General features: G+C 33.8%; 1 protein-coding gene across 1 annotated transcript; it reads left to right on the top strand.

Moving 5' to 3' along the window:
- Positions 1 to 584: 584 nt before the first annotated feature.
- On the top strand, positions 585 to 5,049 carry LOC145104261 (uncharacterized). Its single transcript, XM_079041526.1, has 7 exons — positions 585 to 871; positions 1,058 to 1,140; positions 1,224 to 1,290; positions 3,061 to 3,590; positions 3,932 to 4,243; positions 4,338 to 4,399; positions 4,474 to 5,049. The coding sequence occupies exons 1-7, from the start codon at positions 585 to 587 to the stop codon at positions 5,047 to 5,049; spliced, it is 1,917 nt and encodes a 638-aa protein (XP_078897652.1).
- The last annotated feature ends 19,363 nt before the right edge of the window (positions 5,050 to 24,412 follow it).

The following is a 24,412-nucleotide window of genomic DNA, read 5'->3' as shown; positions in this document are numbered from 1 at the left end:
ATCTGTGATTTTGTTTCTCTAGTGGGAGCTTTGAGTTATCAGGAGATCAGTAGGCAACTGAGAGACAAGTAGAATGGATTCGGCAATAATGATTCAGTAAGAGTGGTATGTCGGGGATTCAGACCATCTCGAGACAACAGATTTCAGACGGAGTAGATGTGATCTTGTTGCCAGGAATTCGTTCATCTGCAGAATTTAGGGCCTTGCGATGTTTGGTCGCAGCTACCCTGAGAAGGCTAGGGTGTACCCAGGATTATGGACATGTTACTTGAGTAGTTAGCATGTAAGGTATGATAAGGAATGATTTCGAGGACGAAATCTAATTTAAGTGGGGGAGAGTTGTAACGCCCCGTTTATTTAAATAAATTAATAAATGTAAGTCCGGAACTAATTTGTGAAGAATTTTGATGGTTGGGGGTGGCTTAGTAAATTACGGAGTCGATTGAGAAGGATTTTAGAAGCAGGGGTATGTTTGGTAATTATTGGGACTTATTATGAAAGAGATTTTTGAAGCCAGGGTCGAATTGGTAAATTATGACTAGATTTGAAAATAAATCTGGAAGTGAGGGGCCGTTAGTGTCATTATGGGATTAACTTTGGAGGCCGGGTATATAATCCTTATGAGAACCCTAACCCTATTTGGGTATCGGCCGCAACTCATGAAATCAGCCGCCATCATCCCGATCTCCCCTCTCGCGCTCCGATCAGATGAAGTTCCGACGTTCGCCGCCTGCTACCTCGCCACCACGATGCCGTCACAATCATTGCTGCCAGTGACGCTTTGCACGAGCGAAGGAAAACTGCCTGGGCGACATCGGGGAAACGTGACAGCGTTCTCGGATTCTCCCTCACCTCTCCTTCGCTGTTCTCGGTGAATCAACGTTGTGTACGTCGGATGCTGCCGCCAGCAGCCCTATGGTTGCTGTTTTGGGCCGCCGCCGCTGTTGTTCGCCGTCTCTAGGATTCCAGGCGTCGCCTGCCACCCGTAGCGGCTGAGTTGGGGATGTCTCGGTCTTCAGATCATGTTTTTGAGTGTGCAAGTACGTTTGCTTGATAGGGAATCAAGAGAACCGCCGGCTGTCATCGCGAACCACCACCACTGCCGCCTCTCCGTGATTCTGCCGCCGTCAAAAGCCACAGGTGGGTGGCTGTGTTACTATTTCGGTCAAAGGGTGTAGTGTATGTTTATTGTAGTATATGTGTGGCTGTATTTCTTTTGTTAGAGTGTTTTTGTCAAGCTGGAAAATCAAGATTAACCGCCACCACCACGAGCCACTGCCGACCACCATGGTGTGGCTGTGTGTGTGTGTGTGTTAGTTAGGTAGTGTGTGTGTGTGTTATTTTGGATTAAAGTTTTGTAATTGTAATTAGAAATGAATAATAAAAAAATAATAGTAACCACCACCGTAAGGTGGTGGCCGCCGTCGTGAGCCGCCATTGACCACCACTACCCGAGGTGGTAGTGGGTGGTGCCCCTCTAGCAAACCCTAATGGACTTAGCAAAACCCTAATAGGCTTAAAGATTCATTTTTGGTCTTATTGGGCCATGTTTGAGTGAAAACCCTAATTAGGGTTTGGAAAACCCTAATTATGTGCATTTGGGCCTTAGACTTATTGGACCCACATTTAGGTCATTGGGATGGGATTGTGTATTAAGCCCAAATCACTCCATATCACTTATCTAGTAGAGTAAAGGACTTAATGGATTAAGTCCTTAATGGGTTAAGTAAGAAACACCTAACCCTAGTTATCATTTTATGTGAAACCCTAATTTCACTTGGGCTTTGTGTTGGGCCATCCAAGAACAAGCAAATGGACTAGAATAATTTAATAGGATTTAAGGTAAGGCCCATAGGAGGGTGTGGGCCCAATTTGGAAAATTGGGCCATTGATGGGCCATAGTTGGGCCTAGATGGTTGTATGGTATTGGGCCCTTAGAATGAGACATGTTGGACCAGACTGAACAATTGGGCCTTAAGGGAAGTCCATGTAGAGGTTTGGGCCCAATTTGGAAAATTGGGCCAAAGGTTGGGCTTTGAGCCATAGTTGGACTTTGGGCCTTTGGATTGGGCCTTGGGACTGAGTCAAGCTAAGTTAAGGGTAAAGTAGTCTTTTACACCAAGCATGGAATTATGGATATGTGATAGAACCCAATTATTAATTGGGTGTTATTTTGGTGTTGACAGTTCGGGAATCTGTCATCCAGTAGCTGGGGTTGAGTGTGCGGGACTTCAGCAGTGTGGGATTGTGTCTACGGGACTTCAGCAGTGTGAGGTGAGTTTCCTTCCAGTAGGAACGGGTCTACGGCCATAATGCCGGCCCGTTTAGTTAGTAGTAGTTCCGAACTACGGTCTGATGCAGTAGTTCAGTATGCTTGGTGTCTTTGTGATACATGCATGGTATGTGTTATGTGTTCCGGACTATGGTCTGATGCAGTATGCACTATATGTTTTCATATTATATGCTATGTTATGCTATGTTCAGTCAGTTCCGGACTTCGGTCCGATGCAGTGGGCAAGGCCCTAGTCAGTTCCGGACTTCGGTCCGATGCAGTGGGCAAGGCCTTAGTTAGTTCCGGACTTCGGTCCGATGCAGTGGGCGAGGCCCTAGTGAGTTCCGGACTTCGGTCCGATGCAGAGGGCGATGCCCTAGTTAGTTCCGGACTTCGGTCCGATGCAGTGGGCGAGGCCCTAGTTCGTTCCGGACTTCGGTCCGATGCAGAGGGTGAGGCCCTAGTCAGTTCCGGACTTCGGTCTGATGCAGTGGGTAAGGCCCAGTATGTGCTTTATATGTTATTGTATGGTATGTGGTAGTTTGGGGAGACTCACTAAGCTTCATGCTTACAGTTTTCAGTTTTGGTTTCAGGTATTCAGTTTTCAAAAGAGGAGCTCGGGAAGATTACAGTGCACACACCATTTGTTCAACATGGGATGTCTATACACTGATATACATGACATTTGTTATATTATTCTGAGATACATTGTTGTGATTTTTCTATGACGTATGATGACTATGGTTTTAGTACCGATTTAAAACGAAATTTTCAGACTGTATTTTTAGGATGTTACATTTTGAGAAACAACCTACTTTACAAGAAAAAGAATATTGTACGCGTTTGCATGCTTCAATTGATTATGTTAGGTTCCTACTCCGACAAGGGTTAGCATTTCATGGTCATAACGAGAAAGAAGACTCGGATAATAAAGGTAACTTTCATGAACTACTACAGTGGTTAGCCGATCGATGTGACGTTGTAGCTCACATTGTATTAAAGAAGGCCCCAAAAAATGCACAAATGAAATGTGGTGAAATTCAGAAAGATATTGTGCAAGCATGTTCAGATGTAATTTTAAATGTTATTATGGGAGAGTTTAGAAATGGTTTTTTTGCAGTTTTAGTAGACGAGTCACATGATGTGTCATGTAAAGAACAAATGGCATTGGTTTTGCGGTTTGTAAATAGAAAAGGTGAAGTTGTAGAAAGGTTTGTTGGCCTTAGAAATGTTAATGACATTTCAGCTTTATCACTAAAGGCTACCATTTATGATATGCTTTCAAAACGGAATTTGAGTACTAGGTTAGAGGACAAGGGTATGATGGTGCTAGTAATATGAGTGGTGCATTCAATGGATTGATGAGTTTAATTATGAATGAAACAAAATCTGCACACTTTGTTCATTCTTTTGCTCACCAGTTACAGTTAGCCCTAGTGTTTGTTGCAAAGAATCACACGACGATTAATGATTTTTTTGATGTAGTTTCTCGGTTGTTAAATATTATTGGATCTTCTTACAAAAGACGAGATAAGTTAAGAAAAAAAACAAGCAGATAAAGTTATGGCAACATTGGCAGAAGGTATGCTTTATGTGGTTTATTTTCATTTGTTTATGCTATTTATTCGGATAATTCATTTCTTATGTGATTCATTTTAGGTGAGCTTCAGAGTGGTACCGGTTTGAATCAAGAAGTCGGTATTAAACGACCGTCTGATACTCGATGGGGTTCTCATTTTGCATCTTTATTAAATCTCCAAACCATATATGCTTCCATTTGTGATGTACTTGAAGACCTTGGTGAATTTGATAGTGATCGTGATCGTAGAGCTGAAGCAATTCGCATCTTAAAGTGGTTAAAATCATTTGATTTTGTGTTTTGTCTACATTTTATGGTTGATATCTTGGGAGTGACGGATCATTTGAATACAATACTACAAAGAAAAGACAAAGATAAATGCTATGAATCAAGTAAGTAGCTCAAAAAAAGCAATTCAAGAAATTAGAGATGTAGGATGGGACCCACTTTTAGAGAAAGTTACTTTGTTTTGTGCTAAAAACGAAGTTAAAGTCGTGGATTTGGAAGATGAATATTTTAATGGATACAGTCGTCGTAGATGTTCACAGGTTAGTAATGTTTGTTATTACCAACTAACACCTTGATCAAGTTATTAATATATATGTGTATATATTTTTTTAAGGTTAACAACTTGCACCATTATCAAGTTGATGTATTTAAGGAGGTGATTGATATGCAACTTCAAGAGTTGAACAATCGCTTTAATGAAGTAAACACAAATTTACTTCTCTGTATTGCTTGTTTGTGCCCAAGTGAATCTTTCAAAGCCTTTGATTTAGAAAAAATAATGAAAATGGCTACACTTTATCCGGAAGAGTTTCCAACAGAATATGATCTTCGAGTTCTTGAAGTGGAACTTGGAAATTACATTAAAGATGTGCGAGAAGATGAACGATTTACTGATTTGAAGAGCAGTGGAGACCTTGCCAAAAAGATGGTCGAAGAAAAGAAACATATAATATTTCCTAAGATTTACCTTCTTGTGAAACTTGCATTGATCTTACCCGTAGCAACAAGAAGTGTGGAACGCGCATTTTCAGCAATGAAGTTGATAAAGACCGATATACGCAACAAAATGAGTGATAGTTTAGTGTCGTATATTGAAAAAAATGTTTTAAAAGGTATCGGTAATGACGCAATTGTGAATATGTGTAACACCCAGAATCAGAAAGACCAAGAAAGGAAAGAAAAGCCCTAAGTCGAAAGAGTCAACTCGTCGAGTCCAAGGAAGAACTCGGCGAGTCGGAGCGGGCTCCGTGTGGAAGATTAAGTGACCGACTCGACGAGTCGGCTAGTGGACTCGGCGAGTCTGGTCTGGGTCGGGAAACCCTAATTCACCGGACTTGGTACCCTATTTAAGCATCTCATTCTCTTCCCTAGGGTTCATTTGCGGCCCCTAGCTTCCATTGGTGAGTTTGAGTGATTCCTTCTTGATTTTGAGTGTTTTGGTGTATTCTTGGAAGTGTAGAAGAGAAGGAAAGAGAGAAGGTGCAAAGGAGAAGAAGGAGATCCAGAAGCTAGCTTCCATTTTCTACTTCATCTGGTAATAAAGCCTCTACCTTGTTCATTTTCCTAGTAGATCTTCATATATGCTTGTTTTGCCATTTTTGGGACATTTCAAGGTCCAAACTCGAGATTGGAGCTCCCTTAGGGTAGTGAGCTATAGATCTGGACATCATTGAACCCCAGGAGCTCAAAGTAGCTACCTTTATGCAAAGCAAGGCCTTGTTCCAAACCCTAGGTTCCCATTTCTAGCTTATTTTGGTGTTTTAGCTTCATACCTCTATGCATGTACGTAAAGTTGGCAACTTTACGTGTTATATCGGCCCTAGAAGCTCAGATCTATGAATTGGATGCACTGGAATCGATTAGAATCAACTGTTTAGTGAGGACATGCATAGGACTCGACGAGTTGTTCTTGGACTCGGCGAGTCAGAGCGCAAACTCCTGGTTTCTCCGATTTTAGAGTTGTGAGTTGAATCAGCGAGTGGAAGATGACTCAGTGAGTTAGAACAAGGATCTGGAAGTAAAGGGACTCGGCGAGTCTACGTCCCGACTCGGCGAGTCGAGTCGCGAGATAGAGAAGTGTGAGTCCGGGAACTCGGCGAGTAGAGTCAACCAGGAAGTTGACTTTGACCAGGAAGTTGACTTTGACGAGGAAGTTGACTTTGACCAGGGGTAAAATAGTCATTTTACCCTGAAAACAGTTATCAATATCTGATTTAGTGTTTATGGGATTGTAGCCGGGGAGTTCCGGAGCAGCAGTCAGCCAGTTTCAGATTTAGCATCTCAGCAGCCAGCGTTACGAGGTGAGTTTTCCTTCCAATAGGAACGGGTCTACGGCCACAATGCCGGCCCGTTTAGTTAGCAGTAGTTCCGGACTTCGGTCTGATGCAGTAGTTCAGTGTGCTTGATGTCTTTGTGATTCAAGCATGTCTTTGTGTTATGTGTTCTGGGCTTCGGTCCGATGCAGTATGCAATATCTGTGTTTATGCTAGTAGTTATGATTATGCTATGTTATGTTCAGTCAGTTCCGAACTTCGGTCCGATGCAGAGGGCAAGGCCCTGGTTAGTTCCGGACTTCGGTCCGATGCAGCTTCCGGACTTCGGTCCAATGCAGAGGGCAAGGCCCTGGTCAGTTCCGGACTTCGGTCCGATGCAGAGGTCAAGGCCCTGGTTAGTCCCGGACTTCGGTCCGATGCAGTTTCCGGACTTCGGTCCGATGCAGTGGGCAAGGCCCAGTAGTTGCTTTATATGTTATTGTATGGTATGTGTAGTTTGGGGGAACTCACTAAGCTTTGTGCTTACAGTTTCAGTTTTTGGTTTCAGGTACTTCCGCTAGTAAGGGAAAGAGCTCGGGATGATGGCATGGCACACACCACAGCTTCAGTTTATCCTAGGAGTTTTATTCGGATATTTTGATTTTGACATCAGTTGATTTGATAAACTTATTATGACATTTTGAGACGCATGATCCATGGATTTATCTTTTAATATTTGATATTATGATTTAGTAAAGTTTTCAAACGAAAATTTTTGGGTTGTATTTTTGGGATGTTACAATATGTTTCAAGATATAAGACCTCGTAGGGTTCAATTGTAAGAACTTTATTATAACCATTGAACGGATGTTTAAATATTTTAGTCATACACCCGACCCGCCACCACTAGTATTTTTACACATTCATATTTATTTTAGTTTTATTTACATAAGGAACCAGATGATTTTTTGTTCTAGATTCGCCACTGATAAGAAGCAAGTAATCTTCATGAGATGAACCAAAAATGAGAGAGAATGCATATCACCATGCAAATGTCGTTTTTCACTTATTAAAGGCAAGAGAAATGCAAGCCTAAGTCTTAAAGTATAAAGCAAGGTTCTTAACCACAAGGCCTAAGACTTTTGACCAAACTATGTCCCTATGTCATCAAAACTATGTCCCTATGTCATCAGCATGTCCCAACATGCTTTACTAGGTTGATTTCTTTCAATTAGAGAATTGAAAAACCCATGCTCTTCGTTTTGACTCTTATTTTCAAAAATAATAAAAGGAAGAAGATAAAACTTTTATATTTTATAAAACAAGTTTATAAAATATAAACTTTAACTTTTTGGTAAAAGATAAAAGAATTTATCTAGTCCAAAATGTTGTACATGACTTATTAATTCATACCATATGAATTATGTAATGTTACTTGCTAATGAAAATTATTATTTCCTAGAAATAAAATAATTTCCAATTAATTATAAGAGTTTATTGAATATTTATTAAAACTAATTTCTAATAAATAATCAATTATATCAAGTTGTTGTCAGTGTCACCCATTAGTATCATATATTAATTAGCAATATCACTTTAATATGATTCTTGAGCATACAAGATCTTTCACCTGCGACGTTTTCTTCTCCGATTTTAGGTAGGGTTAGAAAGTGTTTTAACTAAATTTAGGGTTTTGGATCGTATTATAATCGATGGAACTCAATGATGACCCATATAGGACTATTTTCTTTTAATGATTGTCCACATATGCAGCCATGTCAGTAAATATGCCATCAACATGTAAAAAGGACTAAACTTACACATAAAAACAAGTTGAAGGGATAAATATGGACAAAAAAATAAGGGACTAAATGTATAAAAATCCAGGTACCCTTTTAAGTCATTATCCTTAATTTAAAACCTATTTTGTATGGATCCCCCATGGTAAACATTAAACAAAGAGCTTTATATTGACCAAGGAATCAACCGACAAAATATCTAAGCTCCCCCCCCCCCCCCCCCGCCCGGCAAAAGCTACCCATCGTGTACAAAGATTTCCTACAAAGTATAAACATATAAAAATCTGACAATGCCGTCTCATAGGTTAATGTGAGCAATCTCGAAGCAAAGATGATGAATTACAACCGATATACAATGAAAATGTTTGAAGAATATTACAACCAATTTTTCTTATGAAATTGTATGACATTATTTAGGGGTATCAATCGATGACACTACATGACAAAAATATACGATACGAAACGAAATCGAAATTAAAATTTGTGTTCGTGCGAAGTGGCAAAAACACGATTTAACATTTGTTTATCGTGTTATATATGATTACGTATGAATTAAAAAAAAACTAATAATTGTATTATATTGTCTTTATCGTGTTATGTCGTGTTTTAATCAACTCGTTTTCGTGTTAATGCAAATACACACACCATTGTGACATTGGTGTGTTGGATAAAAATACGATACGATTGCCCGATGACACCCCTAGCATTACTATGTTTATAAATTGTACTTTCTACTTTTCTTAAGAATTATAAATCGTATAGTATTACTATTTTTTATAATGGCTAATTAATCAATATATAATTTCCTAAGTTTGTTATTATAAATAAATAATTTATAAATGATTGTTACAAATAAGTAGTCATTTTTTGTTGAGAGAATTAGATATATTTTAGCATGTTTGTTTTTTTTAGAACGGTAATAACTGTGTTATCATGTTTTATCTCTAATCTAAATAAAGAAATATTAAAAAAAAAAAAAAAAAACACTTGTCAACAAAGAAATCAATAGTTTCAAATTTATAGTGTTATAGTATATGTATTTATCCTTGTTATCCATAAAAAAAGTTCCAAAATTATTGCTAACTTGTATAAGTATAACAACAAATTTCTAAAATATGACCTACGTTATATGAGAAATTTCAAAACATGACTGCATATTTATAAGATATACACTTGGAGACCTTATAAGTTGTGATGTGATTTTATTTATTTATTTATTCGTTTCTTCTTCCTATTATTTTTTATCTACATAAGTTATATTTTTATTTGTGAATTTGACATTTATATTTTTATTATGATTCCGTTTCTTCAACTGAAATGAACGGTATAAATGTCAAAACATATTACATATTATTTTGAAAGAAGAAAAACAAAAGTGAAAATATTACTCCTCTTATCTATTTATCAAAGATAACAATTTAATGAAAACATTCAAAACTAGTGGCAGATTTAGGTGTCTTGTGGGAGTTGTAATTTTTTTTTTCTATTAAGATGTAACCACTAAAAAAATATATAACTTCCTGCAACTACAACAACAATTCTTGTTTCCGCCACTGTTCAAAACGTAAGTATTTACATATAATATATATGCAGTCATTTAATATTTTAACTCAACCGTTCCATAATATTAGAATTTAACAACTTAAACATAATCACGGGCTTCGAAAATATAATATAATTGATGAATAAGATACATAGGACGATTGAAAGTCAATCATTCAATCTTAGGGGTTAAATTCGTATCTTTCTATAAAATAGGGAGTAACATTGTTCGATTGGAAAATGTTTGGACGTTTTGTGACATTTCTAGTACGCAGTTCCCTTCATAGTATGTATATTCCGCTTATCTGATTCTTTCCTATGATTGAAAAAAAAAAAAAAAAATCAAAACAGTGGCGAAGATGAGATTAACAGAAGAGTCTTGTCATGATTTCAGAGACAGCAAAATGGGGTACAGTAACGCCGGCGGTGGGTACGTCTCATGGGTTCAACTACCTCCAATTTTTCGGCGATAACGATGATAATAAAAACTAGAAGATTTTTATATCTGTTAGTATATTGATTGATTGTATTTTCATTTTTTATATATGTTAGCATATTGATTAAATTGTATACATATTCCACTTATTATGATGCATAGAAAGAGTTTTATGAAAACCATTGCAACGAGTTTGGTGATGAACAAAAACAATAAATCCCCAACCACTTCTGACTAATCCAAATGAAATCGAAAAGATTCCATTGTCAAAATAAATGTAGATCAATGGAACAATTTCTCAGTCTTTCATCCAAAAGATTCTTAATAAAAACGCAACTGCTATGCAAGTATAGATCAACCTAAACACGTTGTTTCGTGATAATAAACATGTCAATGTGATTCAATTAGACAACATACTTTAAAAAATTACCATTGAGGATTTGACTGTTACTTGCACCCACATACCCAACTAGCAGCCCAATCCAATCCACACCCTTTTGGGCCTTTCATCTCCTCATCAAGCCTGTTGCCCACGTCCGAGTCCACCCAGCTCTCGGTTGCGCCTCAACAGCCCAATCACAACCCACCATTTTATTTATTAGATCAATAATCATGATGCATGTTATATATAAAATCATAAATTGAGAAGTAAATATTATTATAAAACTAAAATGTAATTATAATAATATTAGTTTCATCTTTATAAAACTAAAATTCAAATTTTTAATAAATAAAACTTTGACCAGGTCTTGGTCTCATTTTGAAGCTAATAGTTAGTTCTTTTTAATGGCGTAATCTGTTGAATATAATATTCAGTTCAACTTCAACATGAACTTAACATGAACTTGGACTCTATACATGGACTCTGTGTAGAGGTTGTTTATATAGACTAGTTCTTAGAAAATATTAACCCTGTTTACAAAGACAATACCATTATTTTCCCTTATTTCTTGCAAATTGCCTTATTTAAATGCATACCTTATATAAAATAAAAATATAAACAGTTAATACATATCGCTTAATCATTAAAGGTAATCAAGATTCAAGGGCTTCCAAATATATTTAGGGTACTCCTGTTAACACGAATAAATTCGTGTATAAGCAATTATTAGATTAGTTTGATTAATCGATCCCATCATCTCAGTTATATAATTTCAATCGTTTTCAAAAAAAAAATCATTTTATTCCCTTTAAATTAGATGAAAGTTACAAAACACACCCTTATATTTTTTTATTCTATCACATTTCAATAACTTTATTATATATATATATATATATATATATATATATATATATATATATATATATATATATATATATATATATATATATATATATACAACGCTCGTAAGTTAGGGCTAGATATTTTAAGTGATAATTATTGATTTTATTAAATAAAAAAACTCACGAATAAAATAATTGTTCGTCGTACACGTTGCGTACTATATAAATATTTATTATATACACGTTATGCGGACAAATATTAGGGGGATATTAGGACCTCTAAACAGGTCCGGTCCAAGGTCCACCAATTTCTGCAAACCTAATTCGGTCCAAGAGACGGTCTGGTCCAGTTCGGTCCAAATATACATCCCTACAATCGTAGTAGATAAACTAACATTCGGTATGCTTCAACGAGTTGTATCATATGCACTTAAAGTTGTACCAGTCCAACGGGTACACGAATGGCCCAAATGGGTTTTTGGGAGTACGCCCTACATACTTCCTATTACATCCAACGTACTTCCTATTCTAAGCAAAGATAGTCCATCAACATGTTTTCCACTATGGCTTGGTCCCCAAGACATCTCAACTCATAGAGTTGTTGTTATTGCTCTTGTTAGAGGTGATCATTATGTGAAGGTTGATTTACATGGAGCATATCCAATGCCTACTATTTTACCACTTTGGCGTCACAACAGATCATCACGGTCTGCTGGATGGGAAACTGTTTATGCTACTCGCCTGAATTCCTACATTTCTCCATTTGCAACACACAGTAATTGTAACAATTCTACAGTTATAATATCTGATAATTAATAAAATCAAATTTGTGTTTTGTTGTTTATAATTATTAAGATCTCTATAAATTAAAAAAAAATGTTTTTTTTTAATTTAGCAAACTTATATATGTGCGATTCTGATGTTTCTAAAAAAAAGATTAAATATTTTGAAGTACAATCTAGAAACTAATTACAGTCTACAATATATATATATATATATATATATATATATATATATATAAGTTTTAAAAAGTGTAAGGTTTGATTTGAAAATAAATACAAGTATAAGGTATTGAATTGAAAACTTACATCTTCTTTAATTTTTAACACAAATTCAATTTAATATTATTAAAAATAGTCAAATTTGTAAGTGATGTATATCAAAAATCAATCGTGTCTTCGTGCATTTGGAATTCAATTCGGGGGTTTAGAATTACCCTATATTTAAGAGTTAATCGAGAAAACTCGATAAGACGTGTGAAAGTGAAATATCCAGTTTTAGGGGGTAGGCATTATATAACTCCATAAAATGGGGGTAGTATTGTTTGATTGGCAATTTGAGGGATGTTTTCTGCAACTTTTGACCTCACTGTCTCTTTATATATTTCACTTCTCCGTTTATTCCTTGCAATCGAAAGAAAACAAAAACGAAATCAAAACAATGGCGAAGAGGAGTTTAATAAAGGAGTCTTATAATGATTACAGAGACCAAAAAAAAAAAAAAAAAAAGGTACGATATCGCCGGCGGTGGTTGCGTCTCATGGGTTCAACGACTTCTGTTTTTCCGGCAATGACGACGATGGATACGAATCCGATGAGGTTGAATCTTCATCCTCTGATATCGATGCTTCCAGCCATGAAGATATAACCGGCGATGAAGTACAAGAAGCCGAAACGGGAATCACACAATTCCGGTCGCCGGCGTTTGCTGAGAACCAGTGTGGTGAAATCGAATTAACAGAGAAGAAACAGAAAGAAGGTGAAGAAGAAAAAGAAGAGTGGAATGGGTGGGTGGCATACGGTTTGATCATTGTTGATAATAATGGCTTTCTTCTAGGTGAATACAGACGATTGGATGAAGAGCTTTACATCAACATAACTGCAGATTCTTAAATGATTTTGTGTTCGATGTTTGTTATGTAAATATTTGAATATATCATGATATATGATGGGATTTTCTGATAGATGCATGCCTCATTTTTTTTTTTTTTTCAAAAATGTATTTGATATATCAAAAGGTGGGAGTATTTCGGAGAATGTTTATATTTTGATACTAGAATTTGTTGATGAAATTCAGCATTAGTGGAGTCGTCAAAGATACATAGTATTTTAGCATTTTTTATTTTTGATATAATGCCCCAATCATTAATCCTTTTGGCAAATACAATATAGACGTGATATCATGTTACAAATCATGTTCAAATGATTGACCAATTCAAGAATAAGAGATCATTTGCTCAAAGGCTTTCAGCCATAGTGTTTGTTATTTAGCAGAGTATACACAAATGATACAAGAGATTATAACCTATAGCTAATTGTAGTTATAGTAGAAACTAAAAACCTCTAATCATGAATAATTATAGAAGGAAATTGCAGACTATACAATAATACTAAAATTGAACACTCATAATTATTTCATCATTAATAAAAATACTCTCATACGTACATAAATAATAATGTACTGTATATTTGTGAATAAAAAAAAATACAATTTCTATCATTCATGTTAAACTATCGGATTAGCTTGTTTCGAAATTTGTAAAAATATCTATGTAAGAATAAAAAAGTTTTTTTTAAATAGAGTAAATTGTTAGATATATACAAATATAATTTATCGTGGCAAGATAAAAAACAAATGCTTAAATTGATTTATTTTTTGAAATAATCTAAAATAATATTATAAAATCTTAAAGAATTATGATTAGGCATTTGGGTATACATGACATGTGTTTGTCGTGGGTAGGTGGCATCCAAGTCATGATTGTGCAATATCAATATCATCCAACGGTGTCATTGTATAACCGTCGTGGTCTCTCATTGTAGTTAGGCTTTCTGGTTTCTATATGCTTGAAGAAGTGCTACTTCAGTTTCAGGGCCGGTCCAATAGTTTTTATTGCCCTGGGCAAGATAAAAAATATATGCCCCTATATTGTATGGCAAGACAAAGGTGATAAATCCTCACCAAGGTTTGGGGTTTCTTTTTTTATCTTCAACACTTTGACTTTGATCATTTTTTTCTTAAAATTTTTATCATTTTTATTTTTATAACATAACTAACATTGATCCAAAATTAAAGTAAGTGATAAAAATCAAATCTTAACATGTTGTTAAATGTCATAAAACCCAAAAATGAGGGCATGAAATTGATTTTCTTTATTCTTGAGGTTATTATCGGAATTATGAGGAGGCGGCCATAACATAATGATTTTCCAAAAAACAACTTCCCCAAACGCAAAAATCTCATACAAGTAAGATGTTGTGATGTAAGAAGTTCAAATGTGGCTCATGTTGTTTTTTATGGTGATAGATAACCAAATGGTATTATTGTGTTTTTGGTTTTGGTTGTGTGTTTATCATATCAAAAGACTCATTCTGTCTTGTTCTTGAACTTCTTACTTACATCAAGACCTCTGTATTGATTTTTGATGTGTGTTTATGTTTTGATTCTGAGGATAAAAGTTATCTGATCAAATGAATCAGAATCTAATATCCAAAAACTAATATTAATATTGCAAAGTTAAACTTTCTGAATCAGCACACAAAAATGATGTCCCCAGTCCCTAGAAAAAACCTGAATCAGAGTATACTCAGCACTCTGAATGAGAAAACAAATATGAAGTTAAAGGTAGGAACATATAGCACTCTATAAAAATCAGAAATTAAAACACATAAAAATAACTCCATCCTCCAAACAAAATCCGAACTTTATAAAACCAGAAATCAAAACAAATAAAAATAACTCAAACTCATTAGAGAGAAGATCATAAAGATAAAATACAACTTCTATAGATATCGAGAAAATTAGAGCAGGCTGAAGCAAACTTTGAACTTTAATTCTGAAGTCTCGAACGATCGTCGTCACTTTTCACTCTTCAAGCTAAAAAGTCAGCGGTAGCATTGTAGCAGCACTTAAAAATCGGGACATATTCCCACATTGTATCTAGAAATCGATTAAATTGGAGAAAGTATCAACAATTAAGGTATCGAATGGGTAACAAAACAGATTAAATAGGGGAGGGCATCAACTATCGTCGATGGTGGTATACAGATGGGATACAAAAATCGCCAAATTGAGACCCAAAAAAAGAGAGAGACAATCAGAGAGAGATTGAATGCTTGATCTGTTGAAATACCAAATACGATTATAATGTGGGAGACTAGGGTTTATAGTCGTATTTAAGAATCGGACGCTAGAGACAGAAATCGATAGGAAACTCATCATCTTCTACATTGTGATTATTGCATCTTTGTTTTTCAATGCATTGGTGATTTCAGTTTTCGCGTATTTCAATGCATCGATTGGTGATTTCAATTTTCACCCGTTTTCTTTCCTGCCTCAATTGAAGAATCGTCGATTGAGAACTGAGTTTATTTGAGCCAAATTAAGCACCTATACTATAAAAGATTGGGCTAAAATTATGCCCTGTTTTTCTTGCTGCCCCGGGCCTTAGCCCAAGCCGCCCATGTACTGGGTCGGCCCTGCTCAGTTCACAAATCATTTCACAACACCATTACAGCCTAAGGAGGCGGTGTTCACGTGTGTGTGTGTGTATATATATATATATATATATATATATATACAGAGAGAGAGAGAGAGAAGAAGAAGAAGAAGAAGAAGAAGAAGGGAGATACAAAAAAGAATGAGGGAGAGAGCCTCCGTGAAGACCCATAAAGCCACCTACTCCACAAGACGACTATGGAAGAATGAGACGGTGATCACACGGGAATTGACCCTTCCACGTGTGGAATCACCTTCATATCGGGCGGCCTTACCATGAAAGACAATGACCAATGGGTCAATGAGAAAGATTGGTATAATTTCAATGTCTGACTAACCTCAACGTCTTCAACTTAAAAAAAACAATAAAAATTTTTTGAATTCAATTTCTTTATAACAATCACTTCTAAATTATCATTCCATCACAATATTTTTCATAACATTTTTTTTCTTACTCTATTACACACATACATACATTTTGCTAATTTATTTTCCCACCATGGAAGAAAATCTGAACACTGACCAACAAATAAAAACCGAAATGTTGACAGACCGGTTTCGTTATACACTATGCCACGTCAATATTAGAGTTTTGATTCACTACAAGGTGATATCATGAACTTCCTTATCCCATAATAACCACTTTTCAACAATCTTTTACACAACATTTTTTTCCAACAACCTTATCAAAATCTTTTCATATGACAATCTTTCAGACAATCACAACCAACATTAGATTCTCCCAATGTAGTAGCGAAAACACAATTCGATCAACCATGACCATCGAAGAAATGTTTTTATCGGATGACGACCGAATGACGTAAAAATGGAGGGTTATAAGGTTAAAAATAACTGAATTCAACGAAATTCACAACATCCTTAAGAACATACACAAAAGTGGAGCCAGCGATTTTGACATCTTTGCCGTGACGCTCAAACAATACCAAAAATTGCAACCTACCCGTAAACCTTTTCCTTATGTTAATGTTTGGTATGAGTTGAACAAGTGTCGAAAATGGTTTCTTGTTGAAGAATCAGGTTTCTTCCGGTTCAAAGCGTGCGAGGAATGCCTAATCTCGTAGTCACTCACAAAAATCGGACTGACAAACATATATCGAGATCAATGATGAGTTGGATGACCTTGAAATGGAAGTACCTCTACGTCGACCGATAGAAAGGAATAAAGTACAGAAAGAGGCTTCCGGTTCGGGTTTCAAAAAATACAGAATCAAGTAGTATTGATCATTTACAAGATAAATTTGAATGATATGTTCAACTCCAAGAGTAGAAGGTTGAAATCATAGAGGAAGCAATATATATATATATATATATATATATATATATATATATATATATATATATATATATATATATATATATATATATATATATATATATATATATATATAACCTCAAGTTATAAAAGAAAAAAAAAGATTTGAAAGCGACGATTATGAATGGAGAATCTAATGTATGTGGTACATGTCATGTTTGTAGGGTATTTTAGGTAAGGGGTTAATGACCTAGGAGGGTAATAAGGTTTTAACTTTGTCCACATAAGGTCCTTAATGTTTTTTTTGTACATATTACACCAATATGGTTGTTATAAACCGTTTAAAAATGGTAATAAGGTTTTAATTTTGTCCATATTTAGGTTCCTATGGTCTTTTTTTGTACATATTATTACACCAACATGGTTGTTATAATCGTTTTAAAAAAGGTAATAAGGTTTAACTGTGTCCACATTAGGTCCCTATTTTTTTTTAATATTTTTATCATTTCATCTAACTCTTTTACAATTTATATTAGTATCTAGTTAGATGGCTTCATCATTTAATCTTTTCATTTTAGTCGCCCATTCACCACAACCACGATTTCAATCGAAATGTTACATAGCAATATTTTTTTTTCATTTTTATGAAAAAAAAAGCTAATAATAATGAAAGTCTTAATGATTAAGACTATGTTTGGCGCCACAGCTAGCTGATAAGCTAGTTTATTTTTCGATATTTTTTAAGTTGTCATGTTTGGCAAGCCAAAAAGTAGCTTATAAACTAGAATTTTAAAAAGCTACTTAGACTAGTTTTTTAAAAGTTTTTTTTTATTTCCAAATATACCTCTTAATTAATTAAGAAAACATATTTTTTAAATGTCATTTTATGTCATTATATAAATTTTGGATAGCTTATAAGCCAATGGCAGAGCTAGAGTCAAAGTAAAAGAGTATCCCCGACAAGTAATGAGGTATCCCCGATAAGTAATTGCCTATCGGGGATACCCAATTGGCGAAGCCATTACCTATCGGGGATATCTCATTACTTTTCGGGAATACTCTTTTACTTTGACTTGGCTCCGCCACTGGCTTACGTAACATTTTGATTGAAACCCTGGTTGTGGTGAATGAGCGACTAAAATAAGAAGATGAAATGATGAAGCCATCTAACTAGATACTAATATAAATTGTAAAAGAGTTAGATGAAATGATAAACATATTAAAAATAGGAACCTATTGTGGACAAAATTAAAACCCTATTACCTTTTAAACGGTAAAAACAATCATGTTGGTGTAATATGTGCAAAAAAAACATTAAGAACATAATATGAACAAAGTTAAAACCTTATTACCTCCTAAGTAATTAACCCTTTTGGTAAGTATACAAAGGTAGTGTATGTAATACTATGTAAGTATGGTGATGAGTTGGCATGGTGTTAGAGTTTGTGGTATATTTTATGTTTGTAGGGCATTTTAGGAAAATGGTTAATGGATGTGTATTAGTGTGTAAGTCATTTTTAAAATAAAGTAAATCACATTTTGGTTATATATATATTTCCTTTCGTAAATACTAATTTCTATATCGTAACAATTTAAAACCTCGTCTTATATGGTTTCCCGATTGTAAACAAAGTGCTCTCTTGACTAAAAGGAAACAACCGAAAAAAGATCTTGAACAAGTTTCCCAAACCCCCATAATTTCTGATTAATTGCAAAACCTACCCATTTGTGTACAAAGATTTCCAAAAGTACATGTCATCTCATTGGATAATGTGAGAATTATAATCGCTTTTTATAATGAAAATATCACCAAGAATATTTCAATATATTTTCTAATAAAATTTAAAACATCCTTGATTAATTTAGAATTAAAAAATGTGTATCATTAGTTTTTTAGAACGAATGAATAATTAATATACCATGTTCTAAAAAAATTAAATATAAAAATCATTATTTACGAAAACGATTGTTAAAAATAAGCAATCATTTTTGTTGATATAATTAATTATATCTAGAAAGCTTGTAATATCATTTTTTATGTCTATCTAAATAAAAAATTATTTGAAAAACTTGTCAATAAAGAAATGAATAATACTGCAAAATTTATAGACATAACATAATTAATATAGGCTTACCCTTGTTATCCAATATAACAAACATTCCAATATTATTGCTAACTTTATAATAACAAATTTGTAAAATATATTGCAAGCGTTAATCGAGAATATTAGATAAGATTCGTTTAAGTGAAACATTCAATTTTAGAGGGGAGCTATTGTATAACTCCATAACAAAAAGGGGTGCTATTGTGTGTGATTAGAAATGTTAGGGATATTTTTTTTCAATTTCCAAAGTAAGTTGACCTGAGAGTCTCCCTATATATATTCCACTTCTCCGATTATTCCTTGCAATCAAAAGAAAAAAAAAACCAAATCAAAATAATGGCGAAGAGGAGTTTAACAGAGGAGTCTTGTAATGATTTCAGAGACAAGAAAAGGATTCGGATATCGCTGGCGGAGAGTACGTCTCATGGGTTCAACGACTTCTGTTTTTCCGGCGATGACGACGATGAATACGAACAAGAAGACTGTGAAAGTTCAGTGGGGTCTAATCATCCGATTTTTGATGTCATACTTATCTCCGACAGTGAAGACGATGAGGTTGAATCTCCATCCTCTAAGATCGATATTTCCAGCCATGAAGATATCACCGGCGATGAAGACACACAAACAGGAATCACACTATTCCGGTCGCCGGCGGTTGCCGAGAACCAGTGCGGTGAAATCGAAGTAACAGAGAAGAAACAGAAAGAAGGCGAAGAAGAAGAAGCTGGGAATTGGTGGGTGGAATTCGGTTCGATGATTGTTGATAATAATGGCTTTCTTTTAGGCGAATACAGAAGATTGGATGAAGAGCTTTACGTCAACATAACTGCCGATTCTTGAATGTTTTTGTATTTGATGTTTGTTATGTAAATATTTGAATAGATTATGATATATGACGGGGTTTTCTAAAGATGCATGTCTTATTATTATTATTATTATTGTTATTATTATTTAAAGTTGTTGGTAATTAAGTATTTGATCAAAAGTATTATTTAGGACAAAGTTGATATTTCATACTAGAACATGTTGATGAAATTCAGCATTAGTGATATCATGTTACAAATCATGTTCAATTGATTGACCAATTCAAAGAATAAGAGATCATTTTGCCCAAAGGATTTTACCATATTGTTTGTTATTTAACAGATGATACCCAAATGATACAAGAGATTATACGCCCTAATTGTGATTGATCATAGTAAAAACTAAAAATATCTAATGATGAATAGTTATTAAAAGGAATCCCGGACTATACGTTAATACTAAAACTTACACTCATATTTATTTCATCGTTAATAAATACTTTTATTACATATCAAATCAAATGTAAATGATATTATATATGCACAAGATGAGCAAGTTCGATTGAAGAAGTTATGTTAGCAAATTTGTGTAACCAAATATCTTATATAAATAATAATGTACTATATATTTGTGAATATAACAATTAACAAAAAATATAATTTATCTTTTTTATCTTAAACTTTCGGGTTAGCTTGTTACGAAAGTTCTAAAAAATAGTTATGTAAGTATATATAAGAAGTTTTATTTATCTATTTATTTATTTTTCTAAATAGAGGAAATTGTTAAATATAATACAATATAATTTATTGTGACAAGATAAATAGAAATTTTGATTTAGTTTTTGAAATAATATATTTCTAAAGCAATATGATAAAATCTCGGAGGCAAGTGATTCACTTGTTCAGCGAAAAGTTAGTACATGCAGTTATTAAAGTAGTACAATATATAAATAGTAAATAATTTTACGTAGTTCTTTTTCTTTCTATAGTAAATACGAAATATAATTTCCTAATTTAAAACCTCGTATTGTATGGATTCCCGATTGTAAACAAATAGCTTTCTTGACTAGAACGAAATAACCGAGAAAAGATTTAGAAAAAGTTTTGAAAACCCCCATAGTTTCTGCTTAATTGCAAAACCTACCCATTTATATACAATGATTTCCAAAAATATATGTCATCTCATTGGATAATGTGAGTCGAGAGATGGTGAATTACAATCGGTTTTTATAATGACAATGTTATTAACAATATTACAACCTATTTTTCTAATGAAATTCAAAATATTTTAGAGTTAAAAATTGTAGCAATACTTTTTTTAAGAACGAATAAATAATTAATATATCATGTTCTAAACTTTTTAAACATAAAAATCATTATTTACTAAAACGATTGTTACGAATAACTCGTCACTTGTTGTTGTTGATATACAGTTAATTACTATATTTTAGAAAGTTTGTGATATAATGTTTTATGTCTATTTAAATAAAGAAATATTTGAAAAACTTGCCAATAAAGAAATCAATAATAGTTCAGATTTATAGTCATATAACGTGTTTACCCTTGTTAATATAAAAAACAAACATTCCAAATTATTGCTAACTTTTATAAAACAAATTTCTAAAATATTATCTATTTTATATAAGAAAGTGCAAATATGATTGGATGCTCTTAAGATGAGAAAAAGTATTTATACTGCCTTTAAAATTTTCGTTTTTGCATGACACATTAATCAAAGTAAATTTACTTTTTAAAAGTTGTATATATTTTTAAATTGATTTTTATACACTTGGATACCTAATGATTTATGATTATTATTTATCTGTTTATTAGAGACAACTGTTTAACAAAAACACTTACATATAATATGTAGTCATTCAATATTTAATTTCATATATTTTTCATAACGAAGGGGGTCAGGTTGTTAAATTGAAAATTTTAGGGACGTTTTCTGACATTTCCGAAGTTTCGAGTACGCACTCCGCACTCCGCAGTTGACTTCAGAGTTTCTCTCTATATATTCCTAATTCCTCTTATCCGATTCTTTCCTCCGATAGAAAGAAACCAAAAACCAAATCAAAACAATGGCGAAGAGGAGTTTAACAGAGGAGTCTTGTAATGATTTCAGAGGAAAAAAAAGGGTTCAGTTATCGCCGGCGGTGGGTACGTCTCATGGCATCAACGACTTCAGTTTTTCCGGCGATGACAGCGATGAATACGAACAAGAAGAGTGTAATAGTTCAGTGGGGTCAAATCATCCGAATCTTGAAGTGATACTTCTCTCCGGCGATGAAGACGATGAGGTTGAATCTCCATCCTCTAAGATCAATACTTCCAGCCATGAAGATAGCACCGGCGATGAACTACAAGAAACCAAGACGAGAATCACACTATTCCGGTCGCCGGTGGTTGCTGAGAACCAGTGTGGTGAAATCGAATTACCAGAGAAGAAACGGAAAGAAGTTGAAGAAGAAGAAGAGTGGAATTGGTGGGTGGAATATGGTTCGATGATTGTTGATAATAATGGTTTTCTTTTAGGTGAATTCAGACGATTGGATGAAGAGCTTTACATCAACATAGCGTAATATTTTTAAATGGTTTTGTATTCGATATTTGTTATGTAACTATTTTAATAGATTATAACATATGATGAGGTTTTCTGATAATCTGATAGATGCATGTCTCGTTTTTTTTAGAAGTTATTTGTTAAGTGAAGTATTTGATTGAAAGGTAGGATTGATTATTTGTTTATATTTCATATTAGAATTAGAATTTACTACGTTTTATAAGGCGATCTTGAAATATTTTGTTTTAAACTCATAATCATCACATTTAGATATAGACGGTTAAATCAAATATATATTACCCTTTAATATTTGCTTATTTACTTGATAGTTTTTATATATGATCTTAGAGTTAATGTTGTTTTAAAGTGACCAGTTTACTAAAACATTTTTTTTAGTTTCTAATATTTTTTGTTGTTAAAAGTCCCTTGACTTGATCTTTATATATCATATCACTCTTTTTACGTCTTTTCCTCCGATAATGTGATTATTTTTTGTTATAATATCATATTGCCGGCCTCATCATCTCCTCCATCTTCCCTCTGTCACCACATTCCTCTTACAAAAAATGAAAAAAGTCTGGTTAAATGAATTCTAGTTAGATATATGTGGTGTATTTTGATAGATAAATACGGATTTAGAATGATTTTTTATGTCAAGACAATGGGAAATTCAAACCTAATAATATGATATTGTAGATGGCTCCAAAAACTCAAAAACTTTAATACCATCAGGAAAAAAAAATTATTTTTTATGTCAAAACTACTTATGTTATTAATTCATTTTTGCCTTCCTATAAGATTTTATATATAAGCTAATTCTAGCAAAAAAATAGGGGGTCAACTCGCCCAAAATAGAAAAACAAACATTTTATTTGACAACAAAATACTTTCCCGAAATTTGAATCTCTTTGGCCTCAGTCATTAAACTTTTTTATTTCTTAACGAATCTGAATGATGAAACTTGTGGTATCAAACGTGTGACAAATTTATTTTAATGTTTAAATTTATGGATGACACTATATATATATATATATATATATATATATATATATATATATATATATATATATATATATATATACTTACTATTTTATAAACCATTTATAATTGTGGGTCCCAAAAAAATTAAGACAATGTCTTAAAAAACAAGGAAATGAAACTTGAACCCTTAGATCCAATTTGTATGGTGTGGATTAAATAGATGGTAATCCAAGTGAAATGCTTGGAACCAACCAATCGCAAACTATGTTTATTCAACGTACAACTTTTAGAACATTATGTACCAATTTTAAAGTCAAACTAAGACACTAACATTGATCATCATCACACGGATCCAATACGTAGACACACTATCTACCATCTACCTATCAATTAATTTCAAATTTTGAAAATAGAAACACACGCTCCCTTCTCACAAACTCTATCCAAGGGGACAATTTAATTTTTTTTTGAAATCGGATGGCATCTCATTTTCCATCTTTCTATCTCTCGCACCAATCAAGATCTTAGACCTCCTTCTCTCCCCCTTTTGAACCCTCAATAACCGGTCACAACCATTGTGCCGCCTCATGCTTCCCTTGCCAACCACTTGATTTCAGCCATAATCAGAAACATGTAAGATTTTACACAATGGCATGTGTGTGAGGTTGCAGCTTCTCTCATCGCTGATGTTCTTGCTTCTTCACCTACCTTCCTTTCAACGACAATTACAACCACCAGAAAATATCCTATGGGTTGTAGATTTGAGATAATAACCACTTCTATTGGCTTATATTTTCGATTTCCTTATGTTTTTGTTTATTGGATCTTGCAAATATGAGTTAATAAACACTTCCTTTTGCTCGTACTCTCTGGTGTGTATCTAAAATCTATAAATGATGTTCTTGACGTGCTTTCTTTTGAGAAAAATTAACCTTGTTGTTGATCTATCTTTATTAGGATAAACTCATGTTCGATACAGAGATCCTATCAAAGTTTGAGTTGATCGATGATGCTTCTATAAGAGGTACTAATTATTGAAAAAAACATTTAAGCTACTTTTACAATATTTTGATG

This window comes from Lactuca virosa, chromosome 4 (assembly GCF_052849685.1).
Source record: "Lactuca virosa cultivar CGN04683 chromosome 4, Lactuca_virosa_CGN04683_v6, whole genome shotgun sequence".
In the NCBI taxonomy this organism is placed as follows: domain Eukaryota; kingdom Viridiplantae; phylum Streptophyta; class Magnoliopsida; order Asterales; family Asteraceae; genus Lactuca; species Lactuca virosa.
This window is presented reverse-complemented; position numbering and strand designations above follow the sequence as displayed.

What these genes read in the sequence shown, in the direction of transcription:
- LOC145104261 (XM_079041526.1), top strand. Translation starts at nt 585, where the DNA reads ATGGGATTAACTTTGGAGGCCGGGTATATAATCCTTATGAGAACCCTA. An exon ending in GCCGCCGTCAAAAGCCACAG is followed by an intron (nt 1,141 to 1,223) that starts GTGGGTGGCTGT and finishes TTCTTTTGTTAG; the next exon opens with AGTGTTTTTGTCAAGCTGGA. An exon ending in TACTAGGTTAGAGGACAAGG is followed by an intron (nt 3,591 to 3,931) that starts GTATGATGGTGC and finishes GATTCATTTTAG; the next exon opens with GTGAGCTTCAGAGTGGTACC.